The sequence below is a fragment of the Dermochelys coriacea genome, chromosome 13 (assembly GCF_009764565.3).
Source record: "Dermochelys coriacea isolate rDerCor1 chromosome 13, rDerCor1.pri.v4, whole genome shotgun sequence".
Taxonomy (NCBI): domain Eukaryota; kingdom Metazoa; phylum Chordata; order Testudines; family Dermochelyidae; genus Dermochelys; species Dermochelys coriacea.
In genome coordinates, this window is record NC_050080.1 from 1,912,361 (window position 1) to 1,935,543 (window position 23,183).

Below are 23,183 nucleotides of genomic sequence, written 5' to 3' on the forward strand. Positions count from 1 at the left end.
TCCCTCCCCTCCCCCCGCTGCTGGTGATGGCTTATCTTAAGTGATCACTCTCCTTACAGTGTGTACGATAAACCCATTGTTTCATGTTCTCTCTCTGTGCGTGTGCGTGTGCGTAAATCTCTCCTCTGCTTTTTCCACCAAATGCATCCGATGAAGTGAGCTGTAGCTCACGAAAGCTTATGCTCTAATAAATTTGTTAGTCTCTAAGGTGCCACAAGTACTCCTTTTCTTTTTCCAGACTATAATGTTTTTTCAGGATGGCCATCCTCCTGCAGATACACTGGAAGGAATGTTAGTTTACATCCAGTTATTCCTTCTTTTAGGGTGGAACTGATGTCAGAGCATCAGTCGGTCTGCAGAGCCCTTCATGGATACAAAATTTGTATCCATGTCTGATCCGCAATCCTCAAAGATGATCCACAGATATACGCAGATCTGCAGGGCTCCAGATATAGAATTTGGATCCGCATCCATCCACAATCCTCAGACATGGTCAGTGAATATGTGCATCTCTATTCCAAACCACCTACTGAATAAAATTCCAGCATTTACTAATACCACCACCATGTATCACTGATAGTATTTAGCACTTTGTGTCATCAAAGCACTATAAAAACACTTATGGGCAGGACCTTGCAAAGTGCTGTGTTCATTCAGTTCCCATTGACTTCAATAGGAACTAATGACACCCTATAGGAAGTACTCAGGACTCTGCAGGATCAGACCCCAACAGAGGGCCAAACCCTGCTCCCCTGACGAATGTGAGCAGTCCCACCGATGCTCTGTTCACTTGAACAAGATAAGAATTTCAGTCAAAATCTTGTTTACAATATCCCTGTGAGGTAACTAGAAAGTATCACTGTCCCAGTTTTGCAGTACAGAGAATGAAGTTAGTTGACCTCCACTTGGCCACAAAGCATGCCAGTGGCAGAAATGAAACTAAAAAGTACATGCTCCTGAGTCTGTCTCCACTAGGCCATGCTGTGTCTCAGTGGGTGGACATTCACCTCAGGCACAAGGCCCCATGCAGGACTGGTTGGGATTTTTTGATGATTTTTCAACAAAAACGTCAATTTGGTGAAACACAACCTGCTGGTGAAATGGGGTCTGCTTCAGCAAGTTTCCCAACTCAACAAAACGTAGAGAAAAAAAACTGACAAATAGTTGAAACATTTCATTTTAACATTTTCAAAAAGAAAAATACTGGTTCTGCGGTTCAGAACATCTTCTCATTTTGAAACTTAAGCTAGACAGACTGAAAAAGTTTAAAAAAAGAAAAAAGGGCCAAAATCATACATTTCAAAATTATCAAAACAAAAAACATTTCAATTGACCCAAACCAAGAGCTTACACGACGTCTATTTGAGCCGGGAGGTTTGATTCCTTGCTGGTGTACAAAAATCTGCACTGGTTCTGCTCCAAAGACAGGATAGCATAGGCAGCATCTCAGGTTCCCTGGGTTTGTACATGAGCAGCTACCCCCACAACACCTCCAACTACACTGCTATTTTTGGGTGCTCGCTTGTGCAGAACTAGCACAGGTATGTCGATGGAAGCTGGGAACCAGACCTCCCGGCTCAAACAGAGATGTGGTTTCCGTTTTTTTAATTTGTGAACAGTCAAGATTTCAATCTTCCATTCCTATGCTGATAGTAACATTTTCAAACTCTCAAAACCATTTGCAAGTTGGGAAAGACATTGCCTACCCAGCCCCAGTCCCATGTAAGCCCTAAAGGTTTAAACGGTGCATAAGCCTTGTGTTGGCCCTTTGCACAAGAGTGAATTTAAATCAACAAGACTAAGTCTTTGAACTTCAGTCAAAAATTAGTCCCTCACTGATGTCTGCTAGAAAGATGAGCAAAGAAAGGAGAGATGTCATCCCAAAAATATGTTTTTCCCTTTTGTGAAAGAAAAGGGTACATTAGGTCTTCTGTTAAATGGTAAAATAACTAACTCACGGTGAAGGTGGTGCAGATAAGCATATTGTTTAACGCACTGTAATAGGCATCAACAATCGGGCAATTTCCTAATGAGATAGTCCTGCCAGGAATGGACTGGAGACAAAAGTGATCCAGCAAATCCCAAACACGGATATTCTGAAGGATGCAGGAAAGAAACCAGAAGTCAAAGGGATTAAGGCATTTGTGAAGCACATTAGAGAGTTCATGCTGTTTGGCAGTTCAACCCAGAGGAAATACACTTTTCCCATACGTTCAGGCCAATATCCAAACATATGCACAATCCCAGTGTAGAGTTTCGTTCACTGCAATAGCCCAGGAATGGAGGCAAAGGACCTACCAGATAGACACCGCCTTCCCCAAGGAAACCAAATATCAAGATTCTCCAGGAAATTTTTGTTTTGCTTGCAGAATTCCAGAGAAGGCAGCATTAAAGTATGAAGCTGCACTAGCTTAAATTATAATACAAGCTATATGAATGGAATGCTTAGGGGGGGTGATTCAAACCCATAACCTACAAGGAGATTCAAAGCTAAAGCTAAAAACTTAATATTTCAGCCTTTTCTACTGCCCTGGTTCTTCCTCCCACCAATGTTAGTGAGCTGAGCACAACAGACAAGGACACAATAAAAAAGGCTCTTTGTACTCGACAGCTACTCAAGATGGAGCTACAAACAAAGGTAGAATGGCATCATGGAAGATGGCCAGGGACGGAGCAGTGTTACTGCTTCGCTCTGGGTTTTGATGGGGTTAAGACAAACAGGGCCAGAGGAAGGCAAGGAGGAGCAAACCGCATTTTCATGTTTTGGGAGCCCCTAACTAAACAGATGTGGGAGCTTCCCAGGCTCCTGGCAGCTATAATATTTGACTAACTGATTCTGGTGTCCCTCGGTACCCTGTTCCTGGCCCACAGAGGATGCAAAGATGTAGTTTTCTATTCAGCCAAGCTAGTTTCACCAACATTTAACCTTTTTGAAGAGCACGCACTAATTACACCAAAGGCTCCTCTCTCCTGCTCCCACGTCTAATATTAAAGAATCTCTCTCAAACCCAATCCAAATCCAGTTGGTCGTTCAGGCACAGCTTTGGCACACATCATACCCACAGAAGTGTCATCTAGTAAGTTCTACTGATATTTAGATGACGATGCTTTCCCATTGCCCGAGCACAGAAATATATGGCTGCAAATGCAGCAAGCCATTTTTCCTTTAATCCACACTTTGTACTTTGTCTTTGGAGATGCTGAGGATGGTGTTTCTCTTTCCATTGACTATGATGTGAGTCACAGCAGCAACGTGGCCTTTCATCAGCGTTATGGGGCTGTTGGTAACAAATGGATTCCATACTCTAACCAGTGGATCCAATCCCCCGGTCACTAATGTAAAGAAAATACATTTTAGTTACAAAAGAAGGCAAGGACGCACCTAACTTCTCCAGCATCCCATGAAGGAAACACTGGAACAATACATCAGAAGATGCTTAGGCCCAAACCTAACCTGTCTCCTTGTTCTAATTCAAAGTAATTACCACACTTGACACACAGAGGAGAAAACCTAGGACCATGAGATGACTAAGGAATAATAGGGGGTGAAGCACAGACTGGGAGAGTTCAGACCTGTATCCAAACAGTGTGTGTTCTTCCACAATCTCCATTGGATAGTTATTTTAAAATAGGTTTTTCTCCTACACGTGCTATAAATCTTAAATAAGGCCAAGCCTGTGTGTCGTCACTAAGTCTCCTATTTCTAGTCTGAAACATTACAGCATTCTAAAACTGGCTTAGAGAGCGACAGATTCCACCAGAGAAACAGTGTCACATGCTTTAGCCTGCAATGCAAGCACATGTAAAGGGATTTAGATGTCAGGTGTCTCACATTTCTTTACGGATGATGACAGAGAATTTGTATTGATTTTTTTTTCTGATTGATAACTTCACTGAAAAATGTACTCAGGCCACTAAGAGCAGGAGGCAGAAAAAAAAAATCTCATTGCCCATGCTCCACTTAACCCCTATTTTGAGGGTTTCAGTGGGACTAAAATGGAATACCATATAGGCCGTGTGCTGGCTTTTACATGGGGTAAATTTCAAACATACAGAATACAATCTGTACAATCTGGAACTCCTGCCAGGAGATGTTGTGAAGGACAAAACTATAACCGGGTTCAGAAAAGAACTAGATAAGTTCCTGGAGGATAGATCCATCAATGGCAATTAGCCCACGTGGTCAGGGATAGAACCCCATGATCTGAGAGTCCCTACTCCACCATTATGATGAGGCCATTGCCATTAAAGTAACCAGTTTCTGCTGGTCCCCTACATGGCTGCTTAAGAGACGGCTCTCTGTATTTGAACTCGGACTCTTTTCCGACACTTGTCTTTTTATCAAAGCTTTCAATACAGCAACTATAGACGGAGTGCAGAGATCAGTGGGGTGAAAAATGGGCTTTGATGATGGTGACTTACCAAGCACGTTCATCTCAGGTGAATAATCGAAGCAGAGAATGCCTTTCTTTAAAGCAATCGTTGATGATCTAGAACAGAGAAAATAAAATGAACAGACTTTTGCAAGAACCATAGCTGGCCCTTTTAAAATGTATTGCAGATTTGGTGCACAAGGCTGTGGAAAATGCATCACCTGTGTGAAGGACACTCTATGCTAATTAAACAGGGGAGCTCCTGCATAGGTGGGGTGGTCAGAAAAGGTGGAAATACAGACAGAAGCAGAAGGAACAGCAAGAGAGCTCTTAAAATTAGCGAAACTCTGTAACCTGCCCTACAATGAGCTCAAACTGAAGTCCCCAATCCAAAACATCCCCAAACTTTGGAAAAGTTCTCCTCCAAAGGGTGTAGCTCAGACCCATCTCTAAGAAGAAATGATTAAGGAAGAGAAGGGACCAGGGCTGGCCTTCAACACAAGCAAAGCAAGGGGTTGTTTGGATCTCCACATCCCATACAAGCTCCATGACTTGCAACAGTCATCAGCGGGAGCCCAGGGGAAAATACTGCAAGTTCTTTCACCCTCTGCGAGAATAGGACAGGAAGTGGCGACTCATTTCCCAACTGCTAGGGCCTCTTGCATTGGGCTTCTACATATTGTTAGGGTGACCAAGCAGAAAAGAAGTTGCAAAGAGAGAGAAAGAGCAGGGTGAAAACTCAAGGCGGAGAAGTACTATGGCGGCGAGAGAAAAAGAGAAGGTAACCAGGAGAGGCAGGATCACAGAGAATATGCTCCTTGGTGGCTGGCAAAGAGGAAATGCAACAGCATTCATATAAAAAGAAGAAATGGAGCAGCCTGTAAGGAAGGAGCTGAACACAACCATCCCCGAACCCATTCTTATGGGTAGTACAATAGTCAGGAGCAGGACAAGGCCCCGGCTGGAACTATTCAGTGATTTATTATCGGAGAGCCGGGGGTCATAACAGAAGAATAACACCCGACACTCAAAGAGAAAACACCTGCAAAGAAGCTTCAGCTCACCTATTGCCAGAGGGATTGTTCTCTGAGAAGGAAATGAAATAAAGATCTGGGCAGTGTGCTGTTCTATTATTTTGTGTCCTTGGAGCTCTGTCTCAGATGATAATTGGACCCCAGAGGGGACAATTCACCCCACTGACAGCTGTCAATTCCGTGGCTTCCACCAACCCATTTCAAGGTACATAACCCACTTCTAAAAGCAAAAGCAGCACCGGTTAAAAATAATGAGTTGTGGGGGGGAGCACAAGGGTGCAAATCATAAAAATGGGATTGGTGCAGAGCAAAAGGCTCAGCTGCATTGGAGCAGTAACCCCAATAGCTAGCTCACAAGTGGAGACCATTAGAAATGAAGAAATCGGTCTTCACAAGAGAAAAACCACTTGCAAACAATTAGATGACTTTTAAATAGAATCTCTGACTGTGTCTTTTTTATCCCCTCATCATGAACACACACGAGTAAAGATTTGTAATACAAATGGACACAGAGCAAATTCTAAGCCTGCCATATGACCCAAGGTCCGTTCAATCACTAACCAAGCTACTGTTTGAAAGGAAGCTGGATCAGAACTCATAAGAGTTAGGCCACCCTGCCAAGGAACCAAAACAATACCATGAAATTTAGTTAACCAGCAGCACAACTTAAATACCTATTTATGAATACTCAAGGGATAATGAGCAGTTAGCAAGTGATCCGCAGGCTGGAATTTTTTCACACAAAACTTCAATACAAATAGCATAATAAAAATGCTGCAATGATCCAGGCTAAAGCTGCCAAATAAACTGTTCAGTGGGAATTGCTCACACAGCTCTCATCTACATAAAGGAACAAAACCAGTAATTCTCTCTTCGCAGGTAAAGGAAAGTCCCGTAGCACCACCTGCTGGTAAATCTGCCACACCGCAACCGGGGTCATGAAATTCTGAAAGAGCTATTTTAGCATTAATCCAGATTTTCTTGAATTAAGCAAGAGAGAGAGAGACAGACAGACAGACACAGACACAGACACACACACACCTCTTCAGAAATTACCCAACATACAGATACAGCATGGGACAATGTCTCTGGATTTAAGGATGCACAAACATCAGAACTGCAGACAAATCCATTAATAAAGCAAGTTTGTTTAGTATTAAATGCAGACAAACCCAATGTAGTCCCGCACACACCATCTTTACATTCACAAATCACTGGAATCCTTTCCTTTAAACCCATCTGTCACTAGAGGAACATATTTCTACAGTAAGAGCACCACAACCAAACAAAGAGATTGTTAAATTATATGAATTATCAACAGAAGACTTGGCATTACTCTCTCCAGAGGCTCCAAAGAGAGATGAGTTTCAACACCGAGGTGTCAGCAGCATGCAATTGAGAGTTTAAACTCGACTCCTGGAGGTGGTTATTTAGCATTCACATCTTTTGTTATTCCATGATCATTTGGACAGATTGCAGATGCAGAGGCCTGCGATTTCCAGGCCAACACATAATTGAGCCTTTTCAAGAGCAATAGCCACCGTTGTCAGAGGAATTGATTTCTGAGAAGGAATGAAATAAAGTCTGGACAGGGTGCTGCTCTAGTAGAGCAAATTGTTGCATGTATTGTGAAAGGTGAGAGAAAATGGTGATTACCAGGGGCCAGGGAAAATTGCAGAGGGAGTAAAATTGTGGATCCAAACCATTGGCTGCTATCTGCACAATTTACAGTGAGCCAGCTGCTGAAATATGTATTTGGCCTGTTGCCAGGATGCTAGCTAACTAGGGGGCTTTCTGCTGCACCCCATTAGCTTTCAGGAGGCGATGGATTGCTGCCAGCCCTAATGCACCTCAAAAGCAGAGAAGGACAGGGACAGAATACAGAGATGAAAAGGGCTGGGAAAGAAGGAATGAAAGAAGCAGAAAGGATTGAGGAAGAAAAGACAAAGAAGGAGGAGAGAGGGGGATACAGAAAGCGGAAGGGGAGGGAAGGGGATTAAAGGAAAAGGGAGATGAGCTAAGGCTGCAAAGAGAATAATCAGAGGAAGGAATGAAGGGTAGAGAGAAACGAGGGAGGTGAATGGCAGCTGGGGTACACAGTGTATACAGCTTGTGAACACTAGCAATGTATTCAAGACAACCTCATCTTCCCCTTCCTTAAACATTTTCAGAAACATGGTCTTCACCCTGTACTTGTCCTGCCGGATGTGTACTACTCTAGATCCAATCCCTGAAACATTTTAATTAGCGATAGGCCTGGAAACCTTGGATACAAACTCCCCTCCCCATCTCTGATGTTAACTTTGGGGTGAGCTGAACTTTGGATCAGAATTTTGCTGCCCAGCTCCATCCAATTTACCTTCAATAAATGGGCCTGCCCTAATCCCACCTCCTCCTCCTCACAACACTGAGAGTTCTACTTGGGCTGCTCCCCACTGGCAGCTCAGCTCTGGCAACACTCGGATTCAACACCACTGCGTACAAACAAGCACTGCAGGCTTGGACCCAACAGACCAGGAGCAGCAACAGCAGGACGGGCATCCACCCCCAGAAAACAGACCAGAGGACTGTTCCCAAGCTTCACTACACTGAAGCCCACTTCACCTTGCCTCGCCTCTTGAAGACGGAAAGAGGGAAAAACCAGGAAGTCAGACATCACTGCGGCTGCATTTTGCTTAATTCCACTTCAGCAAATCTAATAATAATTTCTTTTTAGCTAAAAAGAAAAAAATCTAAGAGACTTCCATTTGTTTGTTCACTTTTCCTGTGGAGGACAGCACTTGAGGTTTACAGGACACTAGAAAGAAGTCCAACCCAACCAAAATTTTAGATCCAAAACCTCCCAAATGCTAGGGAAGTTTGGACCAAAATTGGAACTTCCCAGCTAGACCTTTGCTCTGTGACAGATCAAACCAAACCCTTCAGCCCATCAGCTCTGGGGACATTTGCATCTAGGTTAGACTTCTCAGGTCAGGCCCATCTCTCTAAAATATAGACAACATATTAGAGTTGGAGCAGTGTCTTCCCATCTTCTCTGAAATTTTCCTCAGGAAACTATTCCATAGCCAGCAATTTTCCCACTGCCTAGAGGCCCCAGAAATGACTGTACTTACAGCCTGAAGTCTGTTGGAAACTTCATCTATTTACAGGCCACTGAGTAGTCTCAGTTATGGGACTTTACCCACATTCTGTAATTTAGGTTTCCTCAGCCCTGCCTGAAAGTTGAGTCCCAACAGGGTTTTCCTGGAGGAAATGGAATTTTAAGAGAACTGTAACGTTGCCTGCTACCATTGCATGATGGATAATTTACAGAACAGACAAAGAGACCTGTCTTACTGGGGTTTACCCATGATATGTAGTGGAAGTGAAGTAAGCACCATAGCTCTCTTATCAGCTGCTGAGCAGGAGGCAACAAGATTGAGCTGAGGAATGAATCTTATCTGGTGGCACCAGTCCCCGTGGAGACCCTGGAAGACAGAGGAAAGACTTTGCTTAATGACACTGCAGGTCATAAACAAGAGCACAGGGAGCTCATTCTGCATCATTACAATCGTCAGTGGGGGCTCAACAGTGCCACTCCCATTCAGACATTCCAGGGTTCACGTACAGTTTGAAGAAGACGGAAAAACTCCAGCGAAAAACAGTGAGATGTGAAGATGAGGAACCATAAATACAGGAAAAGTGGAACAAGGAGCAGAGGCAGAAGAGGGAGAAGAGAAACATTAGGGTGACAAAAATAAAGGAGGACTTGTGGCACCTTAGAGACTAACTAATTTATTTGAGCATAAGCTTTTGTGAGCTACAGCTCACTTCAGCTCACGAAAGCTTATGCTCAAATAAATTTGTTAGTCTCTAAGGTGCCACAAGTACTCCTTTATTTTTGCAAATACAGACTAACACGGCTGCTAATCTGAAACCTGTCATTAGGGTGACACACACAGCAGAACCCCGAAAAGGGAAGGGCATGGTATTTGATTGGATGAGTGCAGTTTTGAATTAAGAGGAGATGGTTCATTATGTACATCAAGAAATGTGAAGACGGTTATAACTTGGACATGGGGATTGAGAGGGTTCAGACCAAAAGGATTCTTATAGACAAGGCTCTTCTGGGATCCAGGAAGAGGTGGTGCTTTGAATGTGCATTAGCCATTGTAGCGAAGGGACGTGGTCTCCCCCTCTGATTGACGCAGAGAGACCCACTATCGCCCCTTGGTGGGCAGAACCGGGTCACTCGTGGCTGTCAGAGGAGCAGGACATCTCTCCCTCTGCCCACTGCTGGAGCCTGGCTGCTATACTTCCAGAGACCTGGAGTTGCTGCTGGAGCTGCCAGACAAAGGGGGCACTGAGGAGCTGTTGGGGCTGCCACTAGCTGTCTACCCCAGCGAGGCAAATGCTCACCCCAGAACCCAGGTACCCCCCAACTGGGAGTGTAGGAAGGAGCCCAGGGAGGCTGTGTAGTGTTCAGCTGTGTGACTGACTGCAAGCTGGTCCACGTGTTGTGGACAGATTCTCCTGCTGACCCAGTGGCGGACCACGGTTAGGGCCTTGGGCTGGGATGCAGTGCAGTGGGTGGGCCTGCATCCCTCTACCCCCACCACCCTACCGTCAGGGGTGGCAGCCTCCACACCTTTAGGCCAAGAGGCCTGCATTGGACAGACACCCACCCGAGCTAGGACGCCAGACGTTTTTCCTGACTCTCCCATCAGAGAGCTAATCTTTCCCTAGACTACCGAGTTGCTCTGCCCGACAGCATGCCCAGAGCCCTTTAACTGATTACGGCGCCGTCCTGACAGAAGATGCCAGGCCTAGCGATGTGCCACCACCCTGCCCGACCCATTAACTATGTGCTGCCCCGCTCTGGCTGAATGTTGGGGCTACCAGACCCAACTGCTGCCCAGCCTGGACTGAAGGCCAGGGCCTATTAACTGTTGGCTAATTCCACCCCAAACCTAGCCGCTCTAGGAATATTACAGCGACTGACAGGGAGAGACCCGCAACCCCCCCACAGCCATCCAGAATGGTCTGAATTGGCCACTTGCTGAGCTGCAAGATCGTGAATGGCTGGCTAATGGAATGATACAAAACGACCCAGGTATAAGTCATTTTGGTTTGCAGAGCCAACCTTCAGGATGTGTAAAGAGTGCAGCCCCTCGTGGCACTCTGCAGCCCATACTCCACTCCGCACAGTGAGCGGCAGCAGGTCCCAGAACTCTGCTTTACAGATTCAGACTCACAAAACTTGCATTATAGCACTAAAAATAGCTGTGTAGGAGTTCAGGCTCTGGCTCTGAAGTCCACCCCCTTCCTTAGGCTTCAGAGTCTGAGCTCCAGCCCAAGCTGCAATATTTATACAACCATTTTTAATGCTATAGGGAAAACCTTGCAAGCCTGACTCTGTAGACCTGTGCTCTGAGACTCACCATTGTGGGCTGCTACTCAGAGTAGACATACCCTGAAAGGCCAGAGTTCCTGGTCTACGAGCATCAGCAGTAAAGCACTTTCCCTTTTTACATAAGAAGATGGAAGGAATGAGAGCAATGGGCATCCCACAGACCTATTATTAATAATATTTGATCATGGCAGCACCCAGAAACCCCAGTGTGCCAGATGCTGCACACAAACAGGAAGATGAAGCCTCTGCCCCGAAGAATTTACAGATTACGAAGGTGAACAACATACAGAGGCTGTGGGAAAGAGACGATTCTGATAGCCATTGTACATAATGGCTTTTAAGTTTTTTAGTTTGCAATTTAATAAATATCAACTTTCCCCAACTTTCTTCGGGATAGGGGAGCAACAGGAATCTAAGTAGGAGTGGGGTTTGTCCCAAAATGTAACTTTAGACAGAGAAACTCACAGGCACTCGGAAATTTCTGTATAGGCTGGGCTTTCCTTTCAGGAGAAGACGCACAGGAATTCTGGCTAAGACACCTGATGGAGAAAAGCCATATATTAATCCTGACCCAACACCTGCCACATTTCTCAACAGAAGTTATTTTAATTGTGCTGAAGTGCACCGAAGGCAATAATAGTAGCCTAAACCCCATGCGTAACCTAGAATATATGGTGTATAGCATAGCTAGTCACAAGGGACATTCATTAATGCCTGGAAGGATTACGTGGTATTTTCATAGATCCACCTTAAATGTCAAGACACAAGCATGGCACTAAAAGCTTTAAAATGTTAGCTACAATCCATGCTTAGGAGAAATATTAGCAAAGGCATTCAAACAGGTTATGGGCTAAAAGATGAGGATTTGGCTCCAGGTCACATTTTATCCAACCCCTCAAAGTTCACAGATGTTCAGAGAAATGATTCCAATTTGGCCCCACTTGTGTTTCAAACAAAGATGGACAAAAAAGAAAAAAGTTACTTATGTTACTGGCCCTCTGAGATGAGTAGTCTAGTACATTCCGCTCTTGGAGCGCATATGCCCATGCGCTGGAGATCAGCCTTTTAGCCAGCAGCATTCACTGGGGCCACATGTGCCTTAAGTGTCCTCATACTCCCTTACCAAAGGCTTAAGGGTGGAGCAGGCCCAACTGCCCCTCAGTTCCTTTCCCACTGCAGAATCCAAGTGTAAATGGCCTCCGTAGTAGTGGGGAAGGAGGATGGGTCATGGAAGTATGGCAAGAGACTACCCTGGCTTAACCAGGAGATCTTCAAATGATCTAAAACTCAAAAGAGAGTCTAACAAAAAATGAAACTAGGTCAAATTACAAAGGATAAATAAAAATAAATAAAACAAGCATGTAGGGACAAAATTAGGAAGGCCAAGGCACAAAATGAGATCAAACTAGCCAGAGACAAAGGGTAACAAGAAAACATTCCAGAAATATATTAGAAGCAAGAGGAAGACCAAGGACAGGGTAGGCCTGTTACTTAACGAGGGGAGTGAAATAACAACAGAGAATGTGGAAATGGCAGAGATGCTTAATGACTTCGTTTCGGTTTTCACCAAGAAGGCTGGTAGTAACTGGACGCTTAACATACTGAATACCAGTGAAAATGAGGTAGGATCAGAAGAGGCTAAAATAGGGAAAGAATAAGTTAAAAATTACTTAGACAAATTAGATGTCTTCAAGTCCCCAGGGCCTGATGAAATGCAACTAGAATACCCCAGGAGCTGACTGATGAGATATCTGAGCCATTAGCAATTATCTTTGAAAAGTCATGGAAGACGGGAGACATTCCAGAAAACTTGAAAAGGGCAAATATAGTGCTCATCTATAAAAAGGGAAATAAGGACAACCTGGGGAATTACAGACCAGTCAGCTTAACTTCTATACCCGGAAAGATAATGGAGCAAATAAGCAAGTAATCAATTTGCAAACATCGGAAGAGAAAAAGGTGATGAGTGACAGCATGGATTTTTCAAAAACAAATCGTGTCAAACCAACCTGATAGGTTTCTTTGGCAGGGTAACAAGCCTTGTGGATAGTGGAGAAGGGGTAGATGTGGTATATCTTGACTTTAGTAAAGCTTTTGATACTGTCTCACATGACCTTCTCATAAACAAACTAGGGAAATGCAACCTAGATGGAGCTACTATAAGGTGGGAGCAAAACTGGTTGGAAAACCATTCCCAGAGAGTAGTTATCAATGGTTCACAGTCATGATGGAAGGGCATAACCAGTGGGATCCCACAGGGATCAGTTCTGGGTCCGGTTCTGTTCAGTATCTTCATCAATGATTTCGATAATGGCATACAGAGTACACTTATAAACTTTGCAGACGATACCAAGCTGGGAGGGGTTGCAAGTGCTTTGAAGGACAGAATTAAAATTCAAAATGATCTGGACAAACTGGAGAAATGGTCTGAAGTAAATAGGATGAGAGTCAATAAGGACAAATGCAAAGTACTCCACTTCGGAAGGAACAATCAGTTGCACACATACAAAATGGGAAATGACTGCCTAGGAAGGAGTACTGCGGAAAGGGATCTGGGAGTCATAGTGGACCACAAGCTAAATATGAGTCAACAGTGTAACGCTGTTGCAAAAAAACGAGAACATCATTCTGGGATGTGTTAGCAGGAGTGTTGTAAGCAAGACACAAGAAGTAATTCTTCTGCTTTACTCTGCGCTGATTAGACCTCAACTGGAGTATTGTGTCCAGTTCTGGGTACCACATTTCAGGAAGCATGTGGACAAATTGGAGAGAATCCAGAGAAGAGCGACAAAAATGATTCAAGGCCTAGAAAACAACCTATAAGGGAAGATTGAAAACACTGGGTTTGTTTAGTCTGGAAAAGAGAAGACTGAAAGGGGACATGATAACAGTTCTCAAGTACATAAAATGTTGTTACAAGGAGTAGGGAGAAAAATATTTTTCTTAATCTCTGAGGATAGGACAAGAAGCAATGGGCTTAAATTGCAGCAACGGAGGTTTAGGTTGGACATTAGGAAAACTTCCTAACCGTCAGGGTGGTTAAGCACTGGAATAAATTGCCTAGGGAGGTTGTGGAATCTCCATCATTGTGGATTTTTAAGAGCAGGTAGACAAAACAGCTGTTAAGGTTGCTCTAGATAATACTTAGTCCTGCCATGAGTGCAGGGGACTGAACTAGATGACTTGTTGAGGTCCCTTCCAGTTCTATAATCTTAACAGTAATCATACACAATTTACTTAGGTTTCAGAGTAGCAGCCGTGTTAGTCTGTATTCGCAAAAAGAAAAGGAGTACTTGTGGCACCTTAGAGACTAACAAATTTATTAGAGCATAAGCTTTCGTGAGCTACAGCTCACTTCATCGGATGCATCCGATGAAGTGAGCTGTAGCTCACGAAAGCTTATGCTTATGCTCTAATAAATTTGTTAGTCTCTAAGGTGCCACAAGTACTCCTTTTCTTTTTACAATTTACTTAGAGATTAGAAAAAAAAGGTGCATCAGGACACAGACACTGAGGAACAGGGATGATTCTGGTTTTGCAAAACCTGCAACAGAGTTTGTTTTTTCAAAACCAAAACCAAGGTACTTTGGATCTAGCCCTGCTTAGGGAATCAGGATGGTTAAGGAGCAAGCAGAGACCTGAGGGCCAGGATTCCTGGATACTACCCCGACCCTGTGTGATTTTGGACAAGTCATGAAGGGTGCCATTTTCAGAGGGGTGAAGCACCTGGCAGCTCTCTGAAGTCAATAAAATCTCAAAGTCAGTCTCATAACACCTCTGTGTTTGTAAAATGGGTAACACTTGCTCTTCCTCCAGGAAGTGCAATTCAGATAAATCCTCAGTCCTGGCTCATCTCTCTAGTATACCAGACAAGAGAACATGTGATGGTCCAAGCATAGCTATAAAGTATCTGTACCTGGTTTAGTTATATAGTGATGGACATTGAAGATCCCATTTGAGAGAACGTCCAGCGAGGAGAAGATCAGAATGTTTCCTTTCACATCGCCAATACAAAACACTCCTTTGTACCCATCTGTCCTGACTCAGAGAGAAAGGAAAGAAAACAGATCAGACCCCCATGTACATTGCCACTTCAGGCAAGTATTAAACTAGAACACTAATGAGGATCACAAATAGAAAACCCAGTTTTCAAACAGGGCCAGCTTAACTGAACATTTGTGCTCCGATTGGCTCACAGGCACATGTAGTCTTATGCACCTAAGTGCCAATCTAAGCATGCATAGGCAGGACCTGGAGAGCCTATTTGAGAACTCATCTTTGGAAAGCAAACACCTAGTACCATAGCCATGCACTGGGCACAAGACAGATGTAGGAAGCAAGGCCTGTCGTCTCTCTGGAAGCAGCTTTTTTCAGATTGGCTGACTTTTTTTCTAGGTAAAAAAGAAAAGGAGTACTTGTGGCACCTTAGAGACTAACAAATTTATTTGAGCGTAAGCTTTCGTGAGCTACAGCTCCTGAGCTGTAGCTCACGAAAGCTTATGCTCAAACAAATTTGTTAGTCTCTAAGGTGCCACAAGTACTCCTTTTCTTTTTTGCGAGTACAGACTAACACGGTTGCTACTCTGAAACCTTTTTCTAGGTAGTATCTGAAAGCTGAAATGTTGCTCCATTATACACAGCTGCAATTCAGATACAACAGTACTTATTTATTATAAGCATGAATTTGAATTAATAAAAGTGACCATCCCAAACTCAGCCCCCTTGACAAAGTTTTAAGGATCCTAAACCAGACTCCAGCAATTATCCAGTGAGAACACTACTGCCAGGCAACCTAAATATGGTGAAGGGGGAGGATTCAATATATTTCCCATTTGGCTATGCTTTTGGTAGATTCCAATGCTCATTGAAGTCTCATGTACAACTGAAAGAGAAACATTCAAGAATAATTCTCTGTCCATGATATTCACTGTCCCCTTGACGTACGTGACACCACAAGCAGTATACCAGAGACAGTGACATTGAGATAAAAGTCCTCTAGGAAGTCATTGAGGGACATAGAAGTGTCAGGCCTATTGGAGGAGCCACATAAAACATATGGCCCTTGAAAAACACATTCTTGTTTTTAAAAAGATTCATGAGCAGTTGAAAAAGGTATGTGTAAAAAACAAAAGAATAGGGTTGAACATCCCTGAACTCCTGTCACTACACTATTTAGTAAGAAAACAGAAAAGGAGGAGTCTCACTATTTAAAGAAAGAGAATGTAGGTGACAAATCTGCGGCATCTCACAACTTGCCATTGTCTCTACAATATATACAGTGGCCACTCAAAGCTTCACAGCAGCAGTAGACATAGAATTCAGATCTCTTCTACTCCAAAGAGAACAGATCCATGGCCTTTAAGTGTTATCCAGTACAGGGGCTGTGATTCAGTGAGCAGTTCTCTCTCCATACAGTAGACAGTATCTGTGCACATGAACATCCCCCAGTTCATTACAACAGACAGTTACTCATTTCTCCTGCACCCCGCACAGCAGAGGAGCCATGGTCTGTGATGCAAGATATCTATTTTAAAATTGATAACAGCCATTTCGGAGAAGCAGGTAACCTACCAGTAATCCAAGGCCGTAACACAGCTGTCAAGCTCAATGAGGGAAAAGAGCCTGTCACATTTGTTGCCACTGATATCAAAGAATTCTGTGTAACAGAAAAAAAGAGAAATCCCACGAATCTCAAAATTAGCATCAACATCTTGATGTTTGGTGTTCATGCAAAGATAGACCTTTTGAACCTATCACATGCATTTGTGTTTATTTAGACATTCTGCCATGCAAACATGCCTGTTGCTGAACAGGTACTGCAACTGACTGACACTGCTACAGCCATACAGAGCAGGACCTCATGCTCACTGCCGTCAATGGCAAGGCTTCCGTTAATGTCAGTGGTGCAGATCTTCACAGTAGGGAATGATTTGTCTCTATTTACCAATAATCTGATCAGTAGATGCTATCGCCAACAGGTTGATATTAGACAGACACATCATGTCAGTGACCCACATCTGCTGACTGAGCCGTCGTCCAGACTGGTCAAGCTACATAGAAGTGGAAACATACATTGAAAACTCAAGTAACCCCAAAGTAGTTGCAAATCCCACTCAAAGCTCACGTAATCAAGCGCTACCATGCATCAGTCTATGGGCTTAAACAGACTGTAAGCAGTGCATAGGACTTGGGCTCGCTGTCTGACCTGAGGAGAATTTCCCCCTAAGTTAGCAGCAGCTCTGGTATTTTGCACCCTGAATGAGAGCCCCAAACCAGCACTTATTTTTAAATAGGAAGAGTTGTACTGCTGAAATGGTAGAAAGATGAAGTGATTCAAGGGTCTAATTGATCTTGTCCTATAGTGCTCATCTCTCATTCATTATCTTATGTTTAGTTTATAAGAGGAGAAAACTTAGCAGATAGATCAAAACTTGAGCTGAGAACAGGTGCTTTTGTTTAAAGAGATTCTCCAGGGAAATTAGTGCACAATATTCCTTCCATGAGAAATGGTTCATTTCCCCCTTATACTCCCTCAATATTAGGGTTTTTGTGAGTGCTGGCAATCCAGAAGAGAAGGCTTTGACCTCACCCTCTGCGTCCAGTGTAGCAGAGCACTGCCTTGCCACTTATTAAAGTGATTTGGTGATTTAGAAATACTTCATACAATGGGCAAAACTCTCCCCTCCGATCCATGTTGTGGGTCTCTCATCTGCAGTGGGGGGCTCTGTGGTGCATCCACACTTGTGGAATCGCCACTCATGGCAATGGGATGTCGCACATGCAGAACGAGCACTACATATGCAAAGGAGACACCTGCACTGTGAATACAAGCTCCATGAGGGCATGGGTTGAGATCCCTAGGGAGGCCACATCCACCTCATTCTAGATGGCTAAATGGGAAGGTGTCATGGTCTGGGAAAGGTTGAGAGCCCTGCATTATGTAGATTAGAGAGAATCTAGCCCTTCACTTTGATCAGGTTAATGAGCCATGTACCTGGACAGTGCGGAGCAGTTTGAACGTGTCACTCCAGTAGAGTAAGATTCCATCCCGGCTGACCGTCAGGAATCGCCCTGACAGATTCCAACCACTACTTTTCTTGGCCTTTTCATTCCTGTCCATTGCCTGGCCCTGGTTTGGGAAAAACTGCACCTTGATGATTTCCTGGCCTTGGATCCTGAGCAAGGGAAAGGAGTGAGATAGGAGAAATGGAGCAGAATGGTCAGGAAGCAGAAGGGTAACGTAGGCCTGTAAGAGGGCAGGAATGGAGCAGGTGGGAACAAAAGAACTGAAAGGTGATGACTTTATACAGCCTAATGGGCACTCAGCACTTAGCAGAAATTTGAAACTCAGGCCCCTGAGCTGAGGAGCTTTTGATGCAAGTTAAGTCAGTCTCAGCCTCACACAGGGAGAGAGACACAAGGCAAAGTGGTAGGAGTGGGAAGGAGATTTTCACACTATCAGGTTATAAGTTTACTGGTGTTCACACTGCAACGTCTCCAACCCCTTAGCACAAAGATACATTACAGCATATAGAGAAAAAAATACCTGTTGGAGGGACTGGCATGTGTGGAAATAAATTGAAACCCGGACACATCACGTGGGATGTTTTTTTCAAGCTGGAAACAAATTGTTAGTGCAGATGGGCTGAGCCTTTGGGTGCAGCTTAAAAAACCCTGCATTACACAGGACAGACTAGATGATCATAGGTTTAAGATCAAAAGAGACACTAGGACTGAAGCATTTATAGCACACCCATTTCTGTGAGGCCTGGACAACAAAAGACCCACCTGTCCCTTTATTTAACACCCTAGAAACTGAAGCCAGCCCAGAGTCTCCACGGTTCTGGAGCATGCTTCCCTAGTCGCTAAACTTCAGTTCATGCTGCAAAGCTCATCTACTGCCAGGCTCTATCCAGGTAGGAAGGAAAAGAGATGCATGACTGGGGGGAGAGTTTTGGCTGGGTTGGAGAGGATCTGAGTTTAAACAAAACAGAGTCAGAAGCAAGTGTGCAAGAGAAGTTAGCCATATTTCGCCACACTCGCTCTCTGTTCTTCATCATAGCACCAACCCCAAGTGGCATCACACTGGCAGGTCTGAGAAAGAGGCAACACCTCACTTTCAAGTGACCCCCAGAGAAAAGAATATTGTCGTTTCTCATGCTCTGGTTTGTTGCTATAACAGCAAGAATCTACTGTGTCCCTAGTTATACTCACAATATGCTACTGAGACTGATTAAATACTGACGGGAATTCATCTCAAGCAGCCATTTCACCTAGACAATTATCTTTCACAGAGGTTGTTCCTTAAATGATTAGAGGCTAGTTTATTAAGCCAATTTCATATGGGAAGATGCACATGTTTGTCATTTGCTGTTAAATGATTTTAAAAAAAGACATTTTTTGCAGCTGTGATGTCACAAGAACACACTAAACTGGAAGACAAATACAAGCGGCTTTAATGTGGATCACTCCTCCTCAGACAGTAATGGTTAAGAGCTTACACTGGAATGATTTTCATGGGGGTCTGAAAAAGCAGAGGAGATTTGCTTTTCAGCATGTCATCCTTTCCTCTGTATTCTCGCAATATATAGTTCAGATATTCTTCCTGTGAGAGAGAACAATTTCATCAGCATAGTATAAAAAGGAGAGCAGCATTAATTATCTCAAGTTCTATGGTGCTGACAAATGCATCAAGAACTATGGCAAAGATAACAGAAATAGCAGGAAACTCTGCCTTCCCCCAACATTAAACCAAGGTAAATAAAAATCAGGAAATTTTAGCAACTGCTACATAACCACCATTCTCTTTGATTAGAGCACAGTATTACCCAGCCTACGGAGCCATCACAATCAGTGTCAATTTTCATAAATATGATATCAATATCTTCTTCAGTAATATTGTCCATTATCTTCTTCATTGCCTTGCGGAACTCCTTAATATCCAGCCCTGGGAGAATAAGCACAGTATATTCAGCCCTAAACTTTTCCAAATAATTATGTCTATTGAAAAAATAGACTGAACAGAGCACAACAAAATGGAAATTAAGTATCAAAAGTAATTCCCCCAAAAAAAACAATGGGGGCAGATTTCTCGATATTTTGTGCATACAAAAAACACACGCAGTTGGGTATCTAATTTGCTTATACAATTTATTGCAACTGTGTAAGTAATATATCGGTGTGCAAATGCTTATAAATATTAGTTGTTTACATATGTAATTTCCAAATCTGAACGCACATCTGCCGTAGTTGTGCACACTGGTAAGCACCAAATGAGTGCAGAACTTTGAAAGTCTGATCCTGGGCAAACAGATTTTTGAACAGGGGCCCCTAACTAAGATTTTCCTAGAGTGTGTCTGACTCACAACATGGAGCGTTGCCCCGAGAAAGCGTTGCCCCAATGCTCTTGCCCCGAGAAAGCGTTAGCACAAGTTTTATTGCCTACAAACCTTGGTCCAGTGCCTAAAGAAGGAAGTGAGGCAGCTTACAGATTTTCATGGCGAACAGGTTATAAAATAGGAGGAAAATAAGAGAAAATGCTTTTCTGTTTTCATCTAATTTTCATTTCAATTGAAATTTTCCAGACTGCTCTATTTTCACTAGTATCCTATTGTGTCTGCTGTTAAAATAATCCCTCTGAAACTTACACTTTACCACTGCAGAAAAATCATCCTGCTGGGGGTGGCTGGGTACAGTATGTGGCTTGGTTTCCTGAATATTAAGCCTGACTTCTGTACTCTAGGACTATGGGACAGAAACCTACATCTAGCATCTGAGGAAGAGGAAATCTGAGTCTGCTTCACCATATAGAAGCCCAATGCTATCACAAAGAATGGGCGACATAGACTCGCTGAGAGAGGTAAGCTGGAAACCTCTTCAGTGGAAAAAGCAGGTCCAAAGTAACGGATGAAGCTTGAAGGGGCTAATCTGGTGGATGCTGTTGTGTAGACTGCATGCTTCTTAACAGCAACAGAGACAGCTATGAAACTAAAAAAGTGACCAAAAGAGCAGTTATCTAGAAACTGAAATGCTTTGGGAAATGCTGCATCATCACCTCCACCCTTGTCTAAATCCGCTTCCCGGAATGATTGCTCCAATTTTTGCAAATGCTCATAATTGATCTGGTCCTCAACTTGCTGGGCACGGGAGATATCGGTGGATTCTGGGAACCTCAGTATTTGTTTGGGAGATGAGCAGCTCGAGACAGATTTCCTCAGAAGTCCAGTGAACTGAAAAAACAGTTGGGATCAAGAATAGCATGTGCAGAGTTTTTATTCCACCAAAGATAGCCCCCTTTACTCAGGTCTTACAGAAATGGGGCAAGAGCAGGAGGCCAGTAAGCATCTTATAAGAGGATATACAGATAAGCAAGAGAAATGGCGCCTGCGCCAAAGACCTTAGAAACTGAAGGTCCCGTTCTCTAAACTCTTGTTCATGGAAGTAGTCCTCACTATTGATAGTAGCCCCACGAACTTCAACAGGAGTAAATCCATGACAGTGTAGAGACCCCACACAAGGTCTTGTGCACCACAACTGTCACTTAAGCCCCACTGCATTACTACAATATCATTAATTTTAAATCACTTAAGAAATACAGGACCCAATTTATAGCTGCCACCAAGCAATTACCTTTACATAGAGGGCTTCGTTGGCTGGGATACAGCTGGCATAGCTAGCTCTCTGTCATCCTCTGCAGAAGGCCCTGGCACAAGGCAAAGGCAATACCAGAAACAAGCTGGCATGGCTAAGCTCTGTCTATTCCCAGCTGCTACCTGGGCCCATTTGTCACAGGCAGCTGGGTGCAAATCAGCACAGCACTCAGGCTGTTTCAATCTGTGCTGCGAGCTGAACTGGCCCCTCACTGGTCCAGGATAGGAAAGGAGCAAGATGAGCATAAAGCCAACATTCCCTGCACTCGCTCAGCGACTGCACAGAGTTTAGCCCCAAATCTAGGATGAACTGGGCACATTGTGGTTTCAAAGCAGGAAACACTATGATAAGTTTCAACTTTAAAACAAAATATTTTCCTTCCCCATCTGATACCTTAAGGTAAAGATATAACCCTTAAAGCTTGCTTTAAAAAATAAACACATAACCAGCAGTTCTTAAAGTCATTTAAATATGAGGGAAAAAAATATAGCTGGATGCAGATATTAAACGGGACATGAAATACTGCACTTGAGAGAAGCAAGGATATCATTCAGCCTTCCAAAATATTGGTGTGTACAGTTAAGAAAATAAGACCACCACATCAATTCTGCTCCATTTGCATTTTAGGAACACTTGACAACAGCCCTTTTTCACATAACACTGTGTCCATCAATACCATTACTGCTCATTTACCTTTTGCCCCATTTGATGCTGTTTAAGGCTTCCTTCATCTTCAGAATCGTTGCCTGTCCTGAAATTTTAAACAGATAAAATGTAGCTGTATTTGCTTTGGGGGTGGGAAAGATTGTAATCATTAATAAGGCTGTCTTTCAACCCTTAAAATGGCTTTTCAGGTAATATTTGTATTACAGTAATTTCAGTATAAATTAACGTAACCTGAAGTGGGACACAGCCCTCTCTACACTGCCTTAGGTACTACGTTGTCCATAGTTCTTACTGCAGAGCTATGTAATCCTGAACTCACATCCTGGTAGCTATGGAAGGGTTTGATCATGAGAGCAGCTTGACCGGGGTCTCAAACACTTGCCCTACAGTTATTTGCTGCAGCCCGCCAAGCTCCCCACCCCGCCCCGCCCCCCCGGAGTTATTTCCTGCAGCTGCCAAACTCCCCTCACCCACAGCCCCCCCCCCACGCCAGCACGCCACGTCCCCGCTCCTCTGCCTACCTCCAGGCAATTCCCACCACCAAACAGCTGTTTGGCAGCGCTTTCCAGGAGGGAGGAGGGGGGAAGCCACATGCTCAGGGGACGAGGTGGAGAAGAGGCAGGACGGGGCAGAGATTTGGGGAAGGGATTGGGTGGGGCCTCAGTAAAGGGGTGGAGTGGGGGCAGGGCTGTGGGTAGAGGAGGCGGCTTTTGTATCTTTATATGAAAAGGTGTAACCGATGCGGCCCTCAGGCCAATGTACATAAGAACGGCCATACTGGGTCAGACCAAAGGTCCATCCAGCCCAGTATCCTGTCTGCCAACAGTGGCCAATGCCAGGTACCCCACAGGGAGTGAACCTAACAGACAATGATCAAATGATCTCTTTCCTGCCATCCATCTCCACCCTCTAACAAACAGAGGCTGGGGACACCATTCTTTACCCATCCTGGCTAATAGCCATTAATGGACTTAACCTCTATGAATTTATCCAGTTTTCTTTTAAACCCTGTTATAGTCCTAGCCTTCACAACCTCCTCAGGCAAGGAGTTCCACAAGTTGACTGTGT

At 43.9% G+C, this 23,183-nt stretch overlaps 1 protein-coding gene across 1 annotated transcript in view; it reads right to left on the reverse strand.

The window, feature by feature from the left end:
* Positions 1 to 23,183, reverse strand: part of EFCAB8 (EF-hand calcium binding domain 8) — a 41,438-nt gene that overhangs the window by 14,583 nt on the left and 3,672 nt on the right. The window contains exons 2-14 of the mRNA XM_043495811.1: positions 22,143 to 22,200; positions 20,854 to 21,028; positions 19,628 to 19,746; positions 19,301 to 19,404; positions 17,794 to 17,974; positions 16,744 to 16,849; positions 16,371 to 16,455; positions 14,716 to 14,837; positions 11,265 to 11,338; positions 8,744 to 8,874; positions 4,423 to 4,490; positions 3,185 to 3,333; positions 1,959 to 2,096 (exon numbers count right to left, since the gene is read on the reverse strand). Coding sequence (XP_043351746.1) covers positions 1,959 to 2,096; positions 3,185 to 3,333; positions 4,423 to 4,490; positions 8,744 to 8,874; positions 11,265 to 11,338; positions 14,716 to 14,837; positions 16,371 to 16,455; positions 16,744 to 16,849; positions 17,794 to 17,974; positions 19,301 to 19,404; positions 19,628 to 19,746; positions 20,854 to 21,028; positions 22,143 to 22,200 — 1,510 coding nt within the window. The remainder of the gene's footprint in view (positions 1 to 1,958; positions 2,097 to 3,184; positions 3,334 to 4,422; positions 4,491 to 8,743; positions 8,875 to 11,264; positions 11,339 to 14,715; positions 14,838 to 16,370; positions 16,456 to 16,743; positions 16,850 to 17,793; positions 17,975 to 19,300; positions 19,405 to 19,627; positions 19,747 to 20,853; positions 21,029 to 22,142; positions 22,201 to 23,183) is intronic.